Raw genomic sequence first — 17,335 nt, 5'->3', positions numbered from 1 at the left:
GGCTAGTCAAGGGAAGTAGTCAGAGTGGAGAAGGAACAAAGGAATCTATAACTGGTAGTGGTTGTGATCAATTTGTTATAAACACCAATGCGCTCGGACCAGCCATAATATGAATTTTTTTAAATAAAAAAAAAAACTCAAGGCAGAGTTATTTGTTTTGTGCAGACATTTGGGCAAAGTTTCAACAAATTAGGCTTTGATATTTTGATAAATATTAAAATATCTCATGGCACTTTAACAGGATTGGGTTTTTTTCTCTTGCCCTTACTTTGCTTTCATTAAGTTTGGGGACTTGGCAGAAAAGCTTGGGAAAACTGAAATTCTCCTTCTCCCAATATAGTATTGTTCATTCTAATTTAAAACAAACAACAATGAAAAAGACAAATTTAAAAATAGGCTATGATGCCAGAGGTGGTGGGTTCAAACCCAGCCCCGGCCAGAAACTGCAAAAAAAAAAAAAAATAAATAAATAAAAAATAAATAAAGATAGGCTATGGCTACAGTTTTTTATTTTTTAAATATAAATAGTACTCAGTTTCCAGAAATAATTGCTAAGACTAGCATAGCATTGGTTTATTTATTTATAGTACATGAATTGCAGATTAACTTCCAATGTTACATGTTAATTATTGCTTAAAAACACCTAGACACAAGTGCTTGGATGAGAAGAAAGTCTATTTGATTGTGGCTTGTAAGAAGAACTTTTCCTCTTTTGTTAAAATGTTATTATGGGATATCTGATATAAGTTTCTTGATCTTAAAAGGAGATATTTTTGTGAAAAGAGACAAATATGGTTTGTTTTCTTACTATTCGTCCTGTTTTGTGTTGTTGAAACCTGTGGTTAGACTGTTTGGGGAAGGAAATCTTAGAAAGAATATTTCATTTAAGTCAAGAGAGTCATTCTACGCCTGTAATTTTCTTGGCTATCTGTGCAACTGGAAGATTTACTGATGTATTGATTTGATAGGGCTGAAGCCTGCTGCCATCTCTTTAAAAATTCCCTGTATTCATGCCTTCTGTCTATGTAAGGCATGAATAATTCACTAATCTTATTTGCAAATAATTGTTGCCTCCGTTCAGTTTGGATAATTCACTAATCTTATTTTAGTTGGTTCTCTAGGATTAAGGTTTTATATATGCCCTGGGGCTTTGCCACTTGTATTCATTAAAATTCACTGACTATATGCCCTAATTTTCTCTATGTCTTGACAAATGGATAGTTTGCTAATCTGTAATAAACTAATCTGGGATAAAATGCTATATAGATATTAGTTACTTAATGTATTGCTGATTCTTTTAGAATAGACATTTAATGTATTGCCTATTTCATTAGGAATTTTAAGGCTCTTTCAATATGTAAATATCTTAATCCAAGAAAATATTCTTTACCTATTAGCATTTTGGATATATAGTAGGCTGGTTGGAGAAGATTTTTTTTTAACTCTTAAGCACAAACGAGTACTTTTTTTTTTTTTGCAGTTTCTGGCTGGGGCTGGGTTTGAACCCGCCACCTCCAGCATATGGGGCCAGCGTCCTACTCCTTTGAGCCCCAGGTGCCGCCCACAAATGACTACATTTAAACACTTTTATTACAGGATCTTGACTAGACTATATATATGATTATCAAAGCATATGGATCTCTCCTTAATTGGCAACACAAAAGAGTTTCATACTTGACCATCACTGGATATTTAAAACAATAGTCATCAAAAAGATTTTTTATTCATGATTGCTTGAAGGAAATACAATTTATTTATTCCTCTCAATATACCACATTATTCTGTAATGAAATATAAATATCAGAGTTTTAAGTATATGGGTCATATTGCTTTTAAAGTTCATAGAATTATGCTTTGTTACATTTACTGAAATAATTCTTACGTTAAAAAGTAAATTACAACTTACATGATGCTGCCAAAGCATATTCAGTGGCAAATCAATGGACTTGAATACAGAATGATATTATATTAATTAATGATTCAAGAAAAACACACATAAAGAGCATAAAATTTAAGAAAATAAAAGCAGAAAAGCAAAAGAAAATAATTACTAATGATAAATGCAAAAATAAAGGAAAACAAAAAATAGTATTGAAATTTTAGTAAAAATCTTCTTAAAACCCTACAAACTCAACAAATCCATAGCTTATCTAATCCGGAGAGAAGATAGAAGTTAAAAACACACCAACTTAATACTGACAATACAGCTACAATCATAAAAGAAATGTTTTGAGTGGAGAAATTATAGAACTCTGTGTTAACAAATTTGAAAATACAAATAAAAAGAATAATTTTATGGAAAAATACTTAAACTAGAGACAAGAAGTAAAAAACCTAAGTAGATCTATAAACAGGGGGAAAAATGAAACAGTTGTGCAGGAGTCAGCATTAGAAAGGGGAATAGGACTGTGATTTTTTTCACTCCAAGTATTCACAGATCTTTCTAAAATAACTAGGTCAGTCTTATGCTACTTAAACTATTATAAAGCAATTCAAAAATATAGAAATATTTCTAATTTATGACTCTAGAATAATGTTGACACAAAACATTTTAAGAAAAGAAAACTATAAGCCAACTTTGGTTATTAATATAGCTATACACACTGACATTATATATAAATAATAATATGCCGATGCAGTGAAGATAAGTGAGCCTGGGAGGAGGTCCCCCTGAGCAGTCTTTAGTTTCTGGGGATGGTGAAAGGGATTCTTTGGTAATTCAGTGCATCAGTGAGGTGCACACATGTGGTCCAGGACTGTCAGAATTCAGCCCATGGGATTCTCTGTGCAGGAGGCTTGCACAGGAAGAACTGAGATGGACAGAACCTTGGAATCTCTAAGACACATCATTGCTCAAGTCTTGTTTCATAGGGATCCAATTCTAGTCTTCAAAGAATTGAATTTTGTGTCAAGTGTCACAGGAATTTTGGAAAGCAAACAGCAACAAAGGAATGCATTCCCAAGTGATGGCACCCTGGTCTACAAGATGAGGCCATAGTCTGGACCTTCCTTTGTGTCTTTTGGCAACAGTCTGTGCTGCTTAATAAGTAGATCTGAGGCCCAGTGGATACAGCACAAGGAGTGCTGGTCAACTCTTGTCTTCACTGAGCTTTCCTGTTGCAGGACCACCAAGAAATTCATTCATCTCCGCCTGTTGATATGACCCCATCATCAGCATCAGAGTCTATCACTCCATTGGACTTAAGCACACGGAAGGCCACATTTGGAATTTCAGGAGCTGTTGCCTGTTTTCCCACTATTGCACTGGAATGGAGGCTCAGCGCCCTTGTGAAATAAGGAAGATGGTTTCTAACAGGAAGTCATCTCCTACTGTTCCCAGTTCCCTAGATGAGAAAATTCTCAGCTACAAGGCCCTGGAATAGACCATAAAGGAGCATGAATGGCCCCGAGGAAGGTAGAGGAATCCAGGAAAGGACAATTGCTATGATTTTACAAAAGAAAGAAATCCTGAGCTTGGCCCTAACTCAGATGCACAATGTCCCCAACAACTCCTCACCTGACTGAGTCACATGGCCCTGTGTGGCTACCACTAGCAAGGCAGGTCCAAGGTGCCCCTGAGAATGGCAGAGGCCAAACTCTAACATTAGGAAGCTCATCAAAGGAAGTCATCAGAAGCTCTAGCCCTATAGCTGCTACTATGAGTCTGTACTCAACTCCCCTATCCATTCCACTCACAGAATTGGCTAGTGGAATCTTACCGATTCCAACATCCTGCTTCGTGCCATTTTTCCCATCACACTTTCCAGACTGAAATGATGGAAATAGTATTGCTTGAAGATTATTTTCTAGGCCTGGCTCCAGTCTAAAGTCTGGCTGACATGTGCCTTGCTAGATGACATATGTTGTGTCAAAGAATGGGCCAAGGCAACGTATCTCAAAGAGCAGCATCTAGGGCTGGGGAAGGAGCATGTCAGCAATTTAAAAAATACTTGGGAGTAAATAATCAACATGGAGTATTTTTGAAAACATTCAAAAGCAGAATTTTGCCCCAAATTTTGTAAACTGAGAGATAGGTTATTCTCCACTAGGTATGACTCCCATCTCTGGGGGGTTTTAGCTGGCTATTCCACTATCAAAGCTCTTGAAGTAATGATAGTATGAAAACAATAGATATATCTAATGTGGCTTAAAATATCATTGTAATGAAAAATTTTTAAAGCTCACATCTTCCATATGGGGATAAATGACACCTAAAATAGTATACTCTCACTCTTATTCCTCAAGAAAAATTAATATCCAACTCTTATGAGTCAGATGCAATCAGTCATATTCATTTTAGTTTGCAGTTAGGTAACTTCAATTGACTTGTTTTTCTTTTTGCCACTGCAGACATATATCTATAATTGAGAAAATTACAGGTACTTTAAAGCTTAAAACATTTTCATAAATGATTGGTTAGCAAATAAAGAGTACTTGCATCTGATTAGTTTCTTAGGAGTTGGAGAAAATGAAGCTTGAGCTGGCTCTATTGTTGATCAGGAACATAAGAAACCAATAGCTTAAATGTGTCATTACTAAGTTACTGGAATTTGCTATAAGATAGTAATATGACATTGTCATCTCTATTTGAAAGTGGGTTGGCCTGAAATCCAAAATTATTGGAATTACATTAGTGTTTAAAAAAATAATAATTGCCTTGTGTAAGATTTATTTCTGTATTGCGAGGATAGATTAATACCAGATGTAATAATAATTAATTATAATGAAAAATTAAGATGAAAAATGTGAATATCTCAGTGGATGAAGTCATGAATGCAAATTTGTTGTCCATTCTTGATTTTAAAAATACCCTTGGTAAAAAGTCCAGAAGTTTTTTTTAACATAGTAATAAAATATATCTGAACCCAATGACCAGCAATGTATATAGTTAATGGGGAAATATTTTAGGTACCCACAGTAACGTAACTGTTTTTAATCTACTAGTCTATATAATGAGAGAAAAACACATTGATTGCAATAGCTGCAGTTGTCAACCTAGAAAACATAAGAGATTAAATTTAAAAAATAAAGATAATTAGAGTTCAGAGTTATGTCCCACTAATAGGTAAAAATCAATATATTTTCTACATTAAGAACTCCATTGGGCAACATTCAAGTTGGAACAAAAAGGTTAACAGAACTGGAAACATGAAACATGTTGAAACATGGTCTTCAGCATGAAAAAGGCCATTTTACATAGGACACCAAATTAGAAACCATAAAGAAAAATATCAAGTCAGATTCTTTAACTTTAAGGAAAAAAATTTTAATTTAATAAATAGAAAGGCAAAAACAAACAGGAAAAACAGAGCAGTATATGTAGGGTACCAAAAAAGTGTACACATTTTAGGAAAAATACTATCTTAAAATTGTAATACTCAATATATTCCAATAATTTTTGTTCTCTTTTATATTATATCTTTTATCACTTATAATTGCAGAAGTCAAGGGTGACTTAAGTATTACAATTTTAATATAGTATTTTCCTTTCTTAAAATATGTATGCATTTTAGAATTAAAGAGTTAGAATTAATATATAAAGAGTTTTTATAAAGCAATAAGAAAATGGATAAAGGTCATGAATGGGTATTTTCTTAAAAAAATGAAATAGCCAATGAACACCAAATGTTACATTTTACTGTTTATGAAAAAATCAAATTAAGATGATAATCACATTTTACCCATTAAATTAGCATACATTGAAAACAATGAACTCTTGTGATGGTGGACGTGATGTGACATGGTACTTGTATAAGATGTTGGTAGAAGTGGAAAACAGGGTAATTTTCTGTAGAGCATTGTACATATATATTTCAAAAATCTCAGAAACATGTATCTTCATGCTGAGCAAAACTGAGATCCTTTCTCCACAAAAAATAGAAAAATTAGCTGGGCATCGTGACATGTGCCTGTCGTCCCAGTTTTTGAGAGGCTGAGAGGCAGGAGGATTGCCTGAGTCCAGGAGCTTGAGGTTGCAGTGAGCTATGATGACACCACTGCACTCCACCCTGGGCAACAGAGCAAGGCTGTCCAAAAAAAATAAATAAATAAATGAAAATAAATAAATAAGTCCCCTAAACCATGCCTCAGGTTTTACCTATCAATTCCATGACTGGGAATTTAGCCAAAGTAAACCAATAATCATATATTCAAGGAGACCTGAATAAGGATGTTCATTGTAGTTACACATATTAAGGAAATTTGGAAGCAACCTAAATTTCCAAATAAAGATAGGTAAATAAGTTGTGATACTGCCATATATATTGTGAAAGGACATTTACTATTATCAGAAAATGTTTACACTTCAAAGGAGAAAATAGACACCAAAAGGTATAAGTTCTTTGTTGTGCCTTTTTGTGTTTTCTAATTTTTCACAATTAAAACTCACAATTTTTGTAATCAGAGCAAGAAAAGATATTTAAGTGAAAAGGAAGTGATAGAAAGTGTGATGTTGTAGAAATCTTTTCCTAAGATGCTTCTTTGCCTGATGATGCGTATGTGGGTTAAAATTCTTGTTCTTGAGCTCACCAACTTTGTGACTTAGGCAACTTCTCCATGCACCTCTGTTCTCAATCTGTAAATCAGTATTAGAATCATACTTACTTTAAAGGATTGCTGTGGGGGATTAAAGGAGTTTATATGTATACGCAATATAGTCTGCACACGTAGCAAGGGCTCAATAAATTTTATGGCAAAGCAAGTACTGTGAGCTTTTTTGGATGAACAATGGGAAAAATTCTACTCAGCTTTCAGTATCAGGCAAAGCTATACATCTCTAGAAAAATATGCTGTAATTAATCTAATGATGTAGTAAACCTTAAAGTTTAATATGCTCCGTCCTTAATTTGGCTGCTAATCAATAAATTTGGGGCCAAGCAGGTATGAAAAAAATGCTTAGCATTATTCATCAGAAACATGTAAATCAAAACTGCCAGGAGGAGATATCATCTCACCCCAGTTAAAATGGCTTTTATCACAAAGACAGTTCACATGAATGTGGGTGAGGATAAGGAGAAAGGGGAGATTTGTACACTGTTGATGGGAATCTAAATTACTGCAGCTACTAATTGGATGGAGGGTCCTCAAGAAACTGAAAATAGAACCCAGAATAACATATGACCCAGCAGTTCCTCTACTGGGTATGTGTAGGTCACTATGAAAGTTTTGAGACAGACCGTGTTATGGTCCATTATTTCATTTCCAAGACACACAGCTGACAGCGTCCTTTGGGATTCACCTGTGCAAATTTCAACTTGCTCGGTTTATTGGTGTTGCTGAGAGGGTGTTGTTTGTTTCCATTTGTGCACATTTTATGTTTCTTGATTTTTGTGTATCTCAAAATTTTCATAATGACCCATGTATATCCAAAGAATGGGAATTCAGTATATCAAAAAGATATCGGTATTCTCATGTTTATTGCCGCATTATTCACAATAGCCAAGATATGAAATCAACCTGAATGCCTATCAACATGGGATAAACAAGTTGCAGTCAGCGTACAAAATACAGTATTGTATAGCTACAGAAAAGAACGAAATCCAGCCATTTATAACAACAAAGATGGAAGTAGAGAAGGACAAATCTTGGTTGGTCTCTCATTTGGGAGCTGAACTTTAACAACAATTGATCTTTGGGGACAGAGAATAGAATGACGGTAACCAGATCAGTAGTAGAAAGGTCTTATGTATTTGTACTTTCCAGGGAATATAAGGCAACAACGTGAGTTATGACTTTCATGTGATAAATAAAAGAAGAGACGTTACGGCAATGACATTGTGGTTAGATATTATGTTCATTTCAGGTAAATTTATGGAATTTACCCATTTGGGAATTTCACTCTGCATTTTATGTCCTTGTAAAAGAGTTGCAAATGACATTCTGAAGTTACTTGCAAATATTTCAAATTATTTTCTAAAAAATCATTCTTTTACAGCATCTCCTAAAAAACATTTCTTTCATCAGTTTGTATTTTATGGTGAAATACACAATGCTTGGGAATGAATTACTTTCTGGCAAAACTAACCCATGTCGGTTTCTTGCTCATCCTAGGTGACTACATGTACTTTATTTTCAGCCTTCTCAAAAATGTCCCTGTATTCTCTATTTCTAGGCAGCTACTACACCCGATGTAAAAAGCAGAAAATAAAATGAAGATTTCTCAGTGCAAGATGCGGTACTGGCTGTTTCCAGCTCTTTTGGCAGCTGCTTATTTCTGCACCATCGTCCAGGGGCAAGGTAATCAAAACTTTTAAGAGAATCAGGAGGGTCTGGGACTCCAGCCATCTTGGTCCTGATTATCATTTTTATTTTATTTAAGAGTCTAGGACTCTAGCCATTTGGGTTCTGATTATCGTTTTTATTTTATTTACCCTAATAGTGCTTCCTTGGATCAACTGTATTTCTAGGCAGGGTAACGTGTTGGCTCTTGCTGAGTTTTACCAACTATTTGCACTGTAGAAATGTACCACGACTTTGATGAGGGTTACGACCTCCACAGTGACTGAGCATAGTAATTTTGTGGCAGTTGGTTAAATAGCTCATTCTTGAAGTGCTTCTGAAAAAAAGGCTGTACAAATTTAATCAGTTAAAGTCAAATTCGCATGTCACAAATTTAGTCCTATTAATAAATTTCTAGTAATTATATAGCTTTAATAATCCGGCTCTGTGTGTGTGTCTGTATACCTTAATTATGCCTTGTTTCTGACATAGAGTGTATAAAGTATTTTTAGTACTTCATACCTGGTTTAATTTTTCTCCTTTCCCTAAACACTGAGCATATAGCTTAAAGGTTACTAAGGGTCTGACAGAGGCTGCTGATATGCCATTTTAAGCATTTCTAATGATTGCTAGCATTGTTTTAATTAAATTTGGGCAATCTACTTCTTGCATAGTGGGATTTGCACTTTTAGTTTTGACTTATTTTTGTAATATAAGTCTGAGATTGACAAACTACCATCTGTGGGCCCCATCTGGCCCGCTGCCTAGATGACCATGCGCATTTGCTTACATATATATTATTTGTAGCTGTTTGATGCCACAATGGCAAATTTAAATGGTTACGACAAAGACTGGATGTCCTATAAAGCTGAAAATATTAATGAGCTCTTTGCAGAAAAAATATGATAACCTCTGAAGAAAGTACAGATGAATGCCAAAGTGACATTGCTAGACAAATGTGGTAACTGTAGAGAGTGAAGTGTTGGTGACGACATGTCACTCAACAGCTGAGCAAGAAAGTATTAATGTGATAAAATGGTTCTAGGAATGTTAATGTCTAATGTGTGGAATTGATTGTTGTGGAAAAGGCAAATGCATGAACCACCACAACCTGCTTCCTCAAAGTGAGGCACGGCTGTTTTGAAAGGAATGAAATGTATCTTTTTGCATACCCAAAAAGCCATTACACACCTAGGGTTAAGGACTGCACTTCCCACTGCTTCCTTGAACACATAGCGGGCGGACAACATTTATGTTGATGAAAGGATGCTTTTAGCTGTGACCCTTGAAGAAGTGGTAAAGGTTTCTGAGATAACCCACCTGCTAAACTTGAGGATACAAGATACAGGAGCTCAGAAACAAATGGCAAGATAATCACTGAGCCCTTCCGAGTTGCCATTTCAGTCTAGTGTAATTCAGAAGTGATCATTGATGGAGTAACTGATCATAGACAGCTCGTCTGAGATGCTTTCAAGGATGCTGTCTATCAGATGTACATTGTTAGCCAAGTTCTGTTTCAAATAAACACTTACAGAGCAAATTCTATATGCCAAGTTCAAGATTCAAAGCTGAATAAGACCATGTTTTTTTTCCTTTAAGTAGTTTACTGTCCACAAGGGAGACAGAAGTATAAGCAGATACATTGTAATAGAGGTAACATGGGTTTGGCAAAACACAAAGATAAAAAGAGAGATTGAAGCTGATTATGGAAGACTTTAAACAGCTCTTTTTTAGAAAAACATTCTAATAGCAAGATTGCTGATACTCATCTTCATGACTCACAGGCACTTGAGGGATAAAATAAGGTATGAGAGACAGTTAAAACTCGTTATTATAAATTATCCATGAAATAGATTTTGGAGGTCTAAAGTTGGCAATGTGACTAGAGAGAAGAGAATGAATGAATCCAAGCATCAACTCAGAGATAGAAGAGATAGAATGTGTTTGCTGATTAAGCCTGGAGACAGACAGAAGAGAGGGAAGCATTGCAGACAACTTGGGAGCTTCTTGTGAGACATCTGAGCAATGGGGCCTTCACCTTCCAGCCTGTGCTGCTACTGCTTCTGGGTGTTTGTGTCTTGATTGTCTGTCCACCTCAGCTTATGAAAGGCCGTGATTCTCTCTTCGGTGTCTGTGTCTCCAATTCAGAACAACGCTTCAGGCATGGGAGACGTTTGTTGAACAGATTAACAGATGAAGCAGGTATTGGGGTGGAAGATAATGAGCTCAGTCTAAGACAAATACATGAGGTTAAGGTCTTTGCCGGACCTCCCCCTGGAGCTGTCTGGTAGGAAGGTGGTGGTCTGCAGTTTTGGGGAAAAAGATCAGGGCAGAAGATGTTTGAATGTTTTACTTAGGAATTAGTTTATAGAGACTTTTGAAGCCTTCAAAGTAGAATTAGAAAGGGATATCTCAGTGGAAAGAAGTGAAGATGAGCCTAACTCAGTGGAATATGCCTGTAATTTCAGGAAGCAGAAGCAGGAATATTGCTTGAGGCCAGGAGTTTGAGACAAGCCTAGGAATTTTTTTTTATTTTTATTTCTGAAAAGTTTAAGAAAATATTAGCCAGGAGTGGTGGTGCATGTCTTTACTCCCATGTACTCAGGAGGCTGAGGCAGGAGGATCACTTAAGGCTGGGAATTCAAGGCAGCAGAGAGATATGTTTCAGCCACTGCGCTTCAGCCTAGATGATGACAGGGTGAGGGTGAAGTCTGCAAAACATCAATCATTAAGAGAGTTTAGTAGAAAATGACTAACTAAAAAAATTACAATTATAGAGCGGTGCCTGTGGCTCAAAGGAGTAGGGCGCTGGCCCCATATACTGGAGGTGCTGGGTTCAAACCTGGCCCTGGCCAAAATTAAATGTGATTATAAGGAGAGTCAGGAGAGTGTAGTGGCCCAGAAGTGAAGGCTGGAGCAACTTTCAAGACAGATGTTGACTACATGCTGGAGGAGATCCTAGTAAGAAAAGTCCTCAGATGGCACTGGTTTTGGTGACTAGGGAAATATATGAGACTTTTGAGATATCTCATCTTATTTCTACCATGACACCACTTACTGACATGGTTGATTTTGAGCAAGGAATAAAGAATATGGATTGCTTTAATGAGTCCCTGTGGTGTGGCCCATTTTGACACTGATTTGCAAAGCCATATAGACATGAACAAATTAGAAAAAAAAGTGTGATAGTCAGAATAATGCACCTGTGAAGATGTTTACAACTTAATTGTTAGAACCTGTGAATATATTATATGGCATGGGAGAATTAAGATGTCAGATTGAATTCAGGTTGATAGCTAGTTGACCTTAAAATAGGGAGATTTTTCTAAATTACTTGAGTGGGCCCAGTGGAATTGAAAGGGCTTTAAATATTCTAGATTACCTAAGTGGGCCCAATGGAGTTTAAAGGGCTTTAAGAGGGAGGTAGAAGTGCCAGTGCTAGTGATTCCACATGAGAAAGACTTGACTGACCACTGCTAGCTTTGAAGATAGAAGGGGGTCACAAATCAAGGAATGTGGGAAGCTTCTAGAAGTTAGGAAAAAACAAACAAAAAACAAGAAAATGGATTCTCCCCTAGAGCCTCTAAGAAAGAAATGCTGCTCTTCCAACACCTTGGTTTTAGCCTAGTGAGACCCATTTCAAACTTCTAACCCTTTGACCCAGGTAAGATAAGAAATGTCTGTTGGTTGAAGGCACTAAGATTGTGCAATTTGTTACAGCAGCAATATGGGACTAATACTGTTAGGATTAAAAAGCATGGGAAATGAATGCCCGCTTCTTAAATTGCTAATTGTCAAAATGGGCCTTACCATTTAGTCTGTCCATGTAATCTTTTATGAAAAAGTTTCCCTCTCCAGAAACTGGGAACCCACCTTGGCTCAAGTAATTGCTCACACCTAAATTATTCTGGCATTTTCTTTTCAAGAAAAGTTGTTGAATGAACTGGAATACAGAAAAAGTAATGTTGTTTTGGCTGTAGGAAAAGCGTGCACACAGTAATGACAGACAGGTAGAGTCAGTACTTTTTTTAGAATTTCACAGAAAGTATGTCCTCGGTTCTAGCCTGTTTGTTTTGGATGGCTGTGAGAAGGAACCACTGAAGGTAGAGTAACTGTCATTTAAAAACCTCAAGTGCGTAAAATTGGAGACTGCGTGGAGGCTAGATTGAACTTCATAAAGACCTCTGTGTTAACACATTTGCACATGTGTTTTGCTATCAGTAATCAAACATACTTGGAAGTTGAGACTGTTTTCCATGCTGCTTTAGCATCTTTATGATACGTTATGAAATAATAACCTACTAGGTTCTGAACACAATAAAAAGGACCCTGTAGCATGTCCCACAGTATATGTCTCCCAGAATTGAATTGCTCCTGTTTATAAAACATTTCATAGAAAAAATGAGATGAAGAGCTAAGGTTTTTGAGGGTCTCTTTTAATCACTTGAAGAAATAACCAAATATTTCTCTGCTGTTTAAAGGCCTTTAAAAACTGAATGTATTTGGTTGTCTTATGAATTTAGCATCCTAAATTGTGTTTTAAAGAGAAAACACTCTCAGTGTGACCCGTGCTGCTTCATCTCTACCTGTCGGAGATTTTTTGGTTGTTAATAAGAGAAACTTTCTTTAGCAAACTTAAGCAAAAATGTATTACTAGTGGACAATTCGCTGTCTCAGAGACTCAAACCCTAAAAAAGGTGGGATCTGGGAATTCCTCCTGGGATACAATTTGTAGGAACTAATGACCATTTTCTTTAGATCTTGTTAGGATGACTCGAGCTATTTTTTTACCCTTCTATTGCTGGAGTCAAGTTTGAGACTGTTGGAAGTGTCAGTTTGACCTGGTTTGGGTCATTTTCTCACTCCTCAGGCAGGAGAGGATGGCTGATTCAGAGGGCAGCCAAAGCCTTCTGCAGCAGGGAAGGGCTGTGGTTCCGTGGAAGGAAACCAGGCTGCTGTCACAAAAGGCAGAGGGAACATGATCGTGGATAATGAAGAGCACAAGATGTCCATGGCAGCAATACTGTGTAAAAAGTGACTTTTAAACAAGTAAATGAGAATATTTTATTAAAATCAACATTTATACAGGTTGCTACATGTGGAAACAGCAAGGTGACAAATTGGGTTGAGAAGAAATAAAGGAAGAAGGAAGTGAAGAAGGAAGGAGAGAACAGAAAGTTAGTCCTTTAATAAGTATGAAATAGAATAGAATTTTTTAAATGCTTCTAATAGTGGGGCTTCAATGGAACAACATAAAAATGTCTCTCCTGCTTATGGGCTTCTACTGGAGCGATTGCAGTGAAATCCTTTGTGTTTAAAGAAAATCTTCCCTCTCAAACAAAGCTCAGCATGACACAGCAAAACAAAAATACCCCCGTCCTTGCAGAAAGAAGCCTAACCTGGCAGTGGAACAGAAGATAAGGAAGGGGTGATCCTCCATCTTCCCCCTCAATCTTACGTTAGGATGAAGATTATATATTCCCAGGTGTTGGATGGGGCCTAATCCCACACTGGAAACCTGATTTCACCAAGCAAAGAATGAATTTGCTGGTTTTCTCTGGGTTCATGCTGTGTGCTACCAATGAAACTTTACCCTTCACATTTGTCTTGTTGAAAAGGTTAGGACTTGAACTGACACGAGTTAACTTTTGAGTTAAGTTCATGCAGGCACTTACGATTGTTACTGGAAGCTAAGTATACATATAGAAAATACTTCCTTCATGCTTACAAGAAGAAAAATCATGGGTCTGGTATTAAATATACACAAATTTTTGTTCCATGAGATAAGAGCAATTATTTCTCCACTGTTCTCACAGTGTTTCTGTCAATCTCGCTGCCCTTGCTCTGGCTAAAGTCCCAGTGCCTTCCAGAAAGGGAAACAAGCTAATTTTGAAATCTACAGCTCTGACCTCATGCCTCTTTCATTCTTAACTAGCATTTTTTTCTTTTCAATGTTTCTCCCCAAAGGCATAAACCTAAAGGAAATTTGAAACTTGTGTCTAACCAAGATTTTATTTTTTTATGAATGTGAGAATATTTATGCTTGTATAGGCAATAGATTTGGTCTGTTGGTAAAAGGTAACAGTGGTATTGCTTTTGGCTAGCAGTTACACTGGGATTTTAGCCATATGAATCATTTATAAATTAATTAAAAATTTGAGTATTGAGGGATTTTGTCATTGCATCTGTTTCACGCTTTATTTTCTTGAGCAATTTAATGGAAGCCAATGCCAGTCTGGGTTCTAGTGCACCATCTGAATTATCTGAGTGCATGCTGCCCTCACCATTTTCTGCTGGCTGGAGTTTTATTTATTTATTTTTGACATGATTAAAATTTGCTTTAAATATTTCTTTGGGGAAAGGGGGCACCACATTTCTACTCAATGAAAAGAAACATTTTTACGGTAGCCTTTTACTTTTTACACCTATTCTGTCACAAGTTCATAGGAAATAGGTGTCAACAGCTCAGGCTCTGTTCTGTTGGTTCTCACAGAGTGTGCTTCTCTGGGGAGAGCAGACAGGAGCTTCCAGTTGAACGTACCTATCTTTCTCTTTGGCTTCTTTCTTTTTCTGATCATTTTTTTTTCATGTATTTTAGGAAGCCATCTTAGCTCCTTAAATGTTTAATATGCTCAATATGAACATTAATCCTTATGGCAAGAATCTTGCCCTTGTTTGTTTACAACAATGCCACCAGCACGCTGGGTAACCCTGTGGTCCCTTCCAGTTTTGCCATGGTGACATCTGTATGACATGCCTTTTTGAGCGGGACCATTCCCTTGATGTCTATCACCTTTCTTGCAGATTCACATGCGTGTGGCCAAAGGAACAACTCTGTTTTCTAAAAGGCCAGAGAACATGTATTAAGGGACTCTCCTCTTTCCTTTTGGGTTAGTCATTTTGGTGAATTACTAGAAAATGGCCTCTCTGAAATTTGGAAGGTTATTTGTTGACTAAAAAGATGATAATGTCTATAACTCTGAAAACATTTAAAGAACAATAGCATAGATAGAAAATGCTCTAAATATTTCTGATTTTTAACCTAGGAATTCTGAATGTTAATTTCTTTGTTCTCCTTGAGATGTCAACAGATGCTAATGGAATTGGCTGACACTTTTGGAACTGCATAGATCAAGCCCTCCATCCTGCATGCCAGCCTTCTACTTGTTGGTCCCTGGGCATGTCAGCTTTCTTTCACCAGAACATTCACTCAAAAGCTTGGTCAATACATCTACCAGCCCAATGGCTTGATTTGACTCAGAAACTTGGATGTATTGTTTAACATTTTTTAATTCTTATTTTAAATTTTATTCCATAAATAATAAGAACCTATCTATAAATAGATTTTTCCCAAGTTGAAGGCCAAGTAAAAATAGTTAACAGTTTCTCTGTTAACTTTAGGCATCTTCCTCTTCCAGCTGAGAATAGTTGTTCATTGGATAAATTCATAATTTCCTATTAACCACATTTCCTTCCATCTGAGAATAGTTGTTCATTGGATAAATTCATAATTTCCTATCAACTCTTTCTTCCATTCATGTCAAAATGAAAATGAGAAGCTAATGTTTTTGTTCAACATGGCTGGAATTCTCTATTTAGAGGTAGTGAAGGACAATTGGAAAGAGAGTCTACTCTTAAGATTCTGTCTTCCAGTGCTTACTGGTTTCAGAAGAGTGGAGGGTTTGCTGAGTAGTAAATTCTTCTTTCATCTAGCTAAGTGAAAGGTGACTTCTTAATAAGGATCATCTTCCAAGACACAGTGTATTTCATCTGGGGTCAGAGATTATCCTTCCCCATGTGTGAACTTGGGCAAATCTCTTAGCTGTGCCTTGGTTCCTTTACCAATAAAATTGGGATAACCATGTATTTTTGTGAGGATTAAATGAGATTTTGAGTTCAACCATTGAATGAAGCAAAGGAGAAGGGAAACAAGTATTTCTTGACCATCTATTATAATGTATTAGGTTCATTATGTACTGTATCCTATTTAAAATTGTCATCTCTCCTTTGCAGAACGTATTGCTGTCACCTTTTCTAAAAATAAGAAACCTGAGGTTTTGGAAGAAAAGATAATGCAGATCTACTTATTTTTGTAAACTGTCAGTAAAGATGTACTATTCAGGGCTGATTTCTGACCTCCTCCTTTGTATCTTTCTGATAGGTACATAAAACAGCTATACTTAGGATCAAAGTTTACAAAACCTAATTATCTTTTATTTGGTCCCGAATGCCTGTGTAATCTTCCTCAAATGTTTTAAAATGAGTTTCCTATTCCCATGACATGTCCATAATAGCCTTCTCAAATTATCATATTATCAAACATGTTGGATTACCAAAGCAAAAAATCTAAAGGCATAGAACAGGTTCCAATAGAGCAGATTATAAAAGCGTATATGTTCCAAGTAAAAAAATCCTCATAACACAGTGAAAGTATTTTACAAGACTGGCTTCAATTACTAAACGAGGCTAGAGTATTAAATTCTAACAGTCTTAGTTCTTTGACTTGAGGTCAGTACTGTTTGAAAACTGGGTGCCCCTAGGGTAAGAAAACAAATGCTTTTTTTTTTTTTATTAAATTATAGCTGTATACATTAATGCAAACATGGGGTACAGTGTAGTGTTTTCACATACATTTTGAAATACTTTCATCAAGCTGGTTCACATAAATTTCATGTCATTTGCATAGTCATTGTGTCAAAACATTTACATTCTAGTTCTAGAAAAGTTCACTTGTACCCTTGTTAGACAGAAATATAGGTGATCTTTCCGGTCACCCTCCCACCACCCAGCCACCCTTCTTTTAATGGGATTGTAGAAAGATGAAGTCTTTGTATTTTGATTATGTTTTTAATGGGATTGTATAAAGATGAAGTCTTTGTATTTTGATTATGTTGCTTTGACTTTTCAATTTATCTAATGGGAACGTATATGCTTCAACATTTCAACAATTTTTCTTTTTCCTTTCTAGTGGCTCCACCTACAAGGTTAAGATATAATGTATTATCTCATGACAGTATACAGATTTCCTGGAAGGCTCCAAGAGGGAAATTTGGTGGATACAAACTTCTTGTGACTCCAGCTTCAGGTAAAAACAATGGCCTGGGCTTTCTACTGCATT

The 17,335-nt window shown here is 36.2% G+C and overlaps 1 protein-coding gene across 4 annotated transcripts in view; it reads left to right on the top strand.

The window, feature by feature from the left end:
- Positions 1-17,335, top strand: part of COL14A1 (collagen type XIV alpha 1 chain) — a 213,906-nt gene that overhangs the window by 16,104 nt on the left and 180,467 nt on the right. For all 4 annotated transcript variants that reach the window (XM_023517768.1, XM_003782379.3, XM_023517769.1 and 1 more), the window contains exons 2-3: positions 8,111-8,235; positions 17,186-17,302. In XM_023517768.1, the coding sequence (XP_023373536.1) occupies positions 8,148-8,235; positions 17,186-17,302 (205 nt within the window). In that variant the 5' untranslated portion in view covers positions 8,111-8,147. The remainder of the gene's footprint in view (positions 1-8,110; positions 8,236-17,185; positions 17,303-17,335) is intronic.

Source organism: Otolemur garnettii, unplaced genomic scaffold (assembly GCF_000181295.1).
Source record: "Otolemur garnettii isolate 467f Iridium unplaced genomic scaffold, OtoGar3 scaffold00004, whole genome shotgun sequence".
In the NCBI taxonomy this organism is placed as follows: domain Eukaryota; kingdom Metazoa; phylum Chordata; class Mammalia; order Primates; family Galagidae; genus Otolemur; species Otolemur garnettii.
Note: the sequence above shows the minus strand (reverse complement) of the source record. Positions and strands in the feature narration are given on the sequence as shown.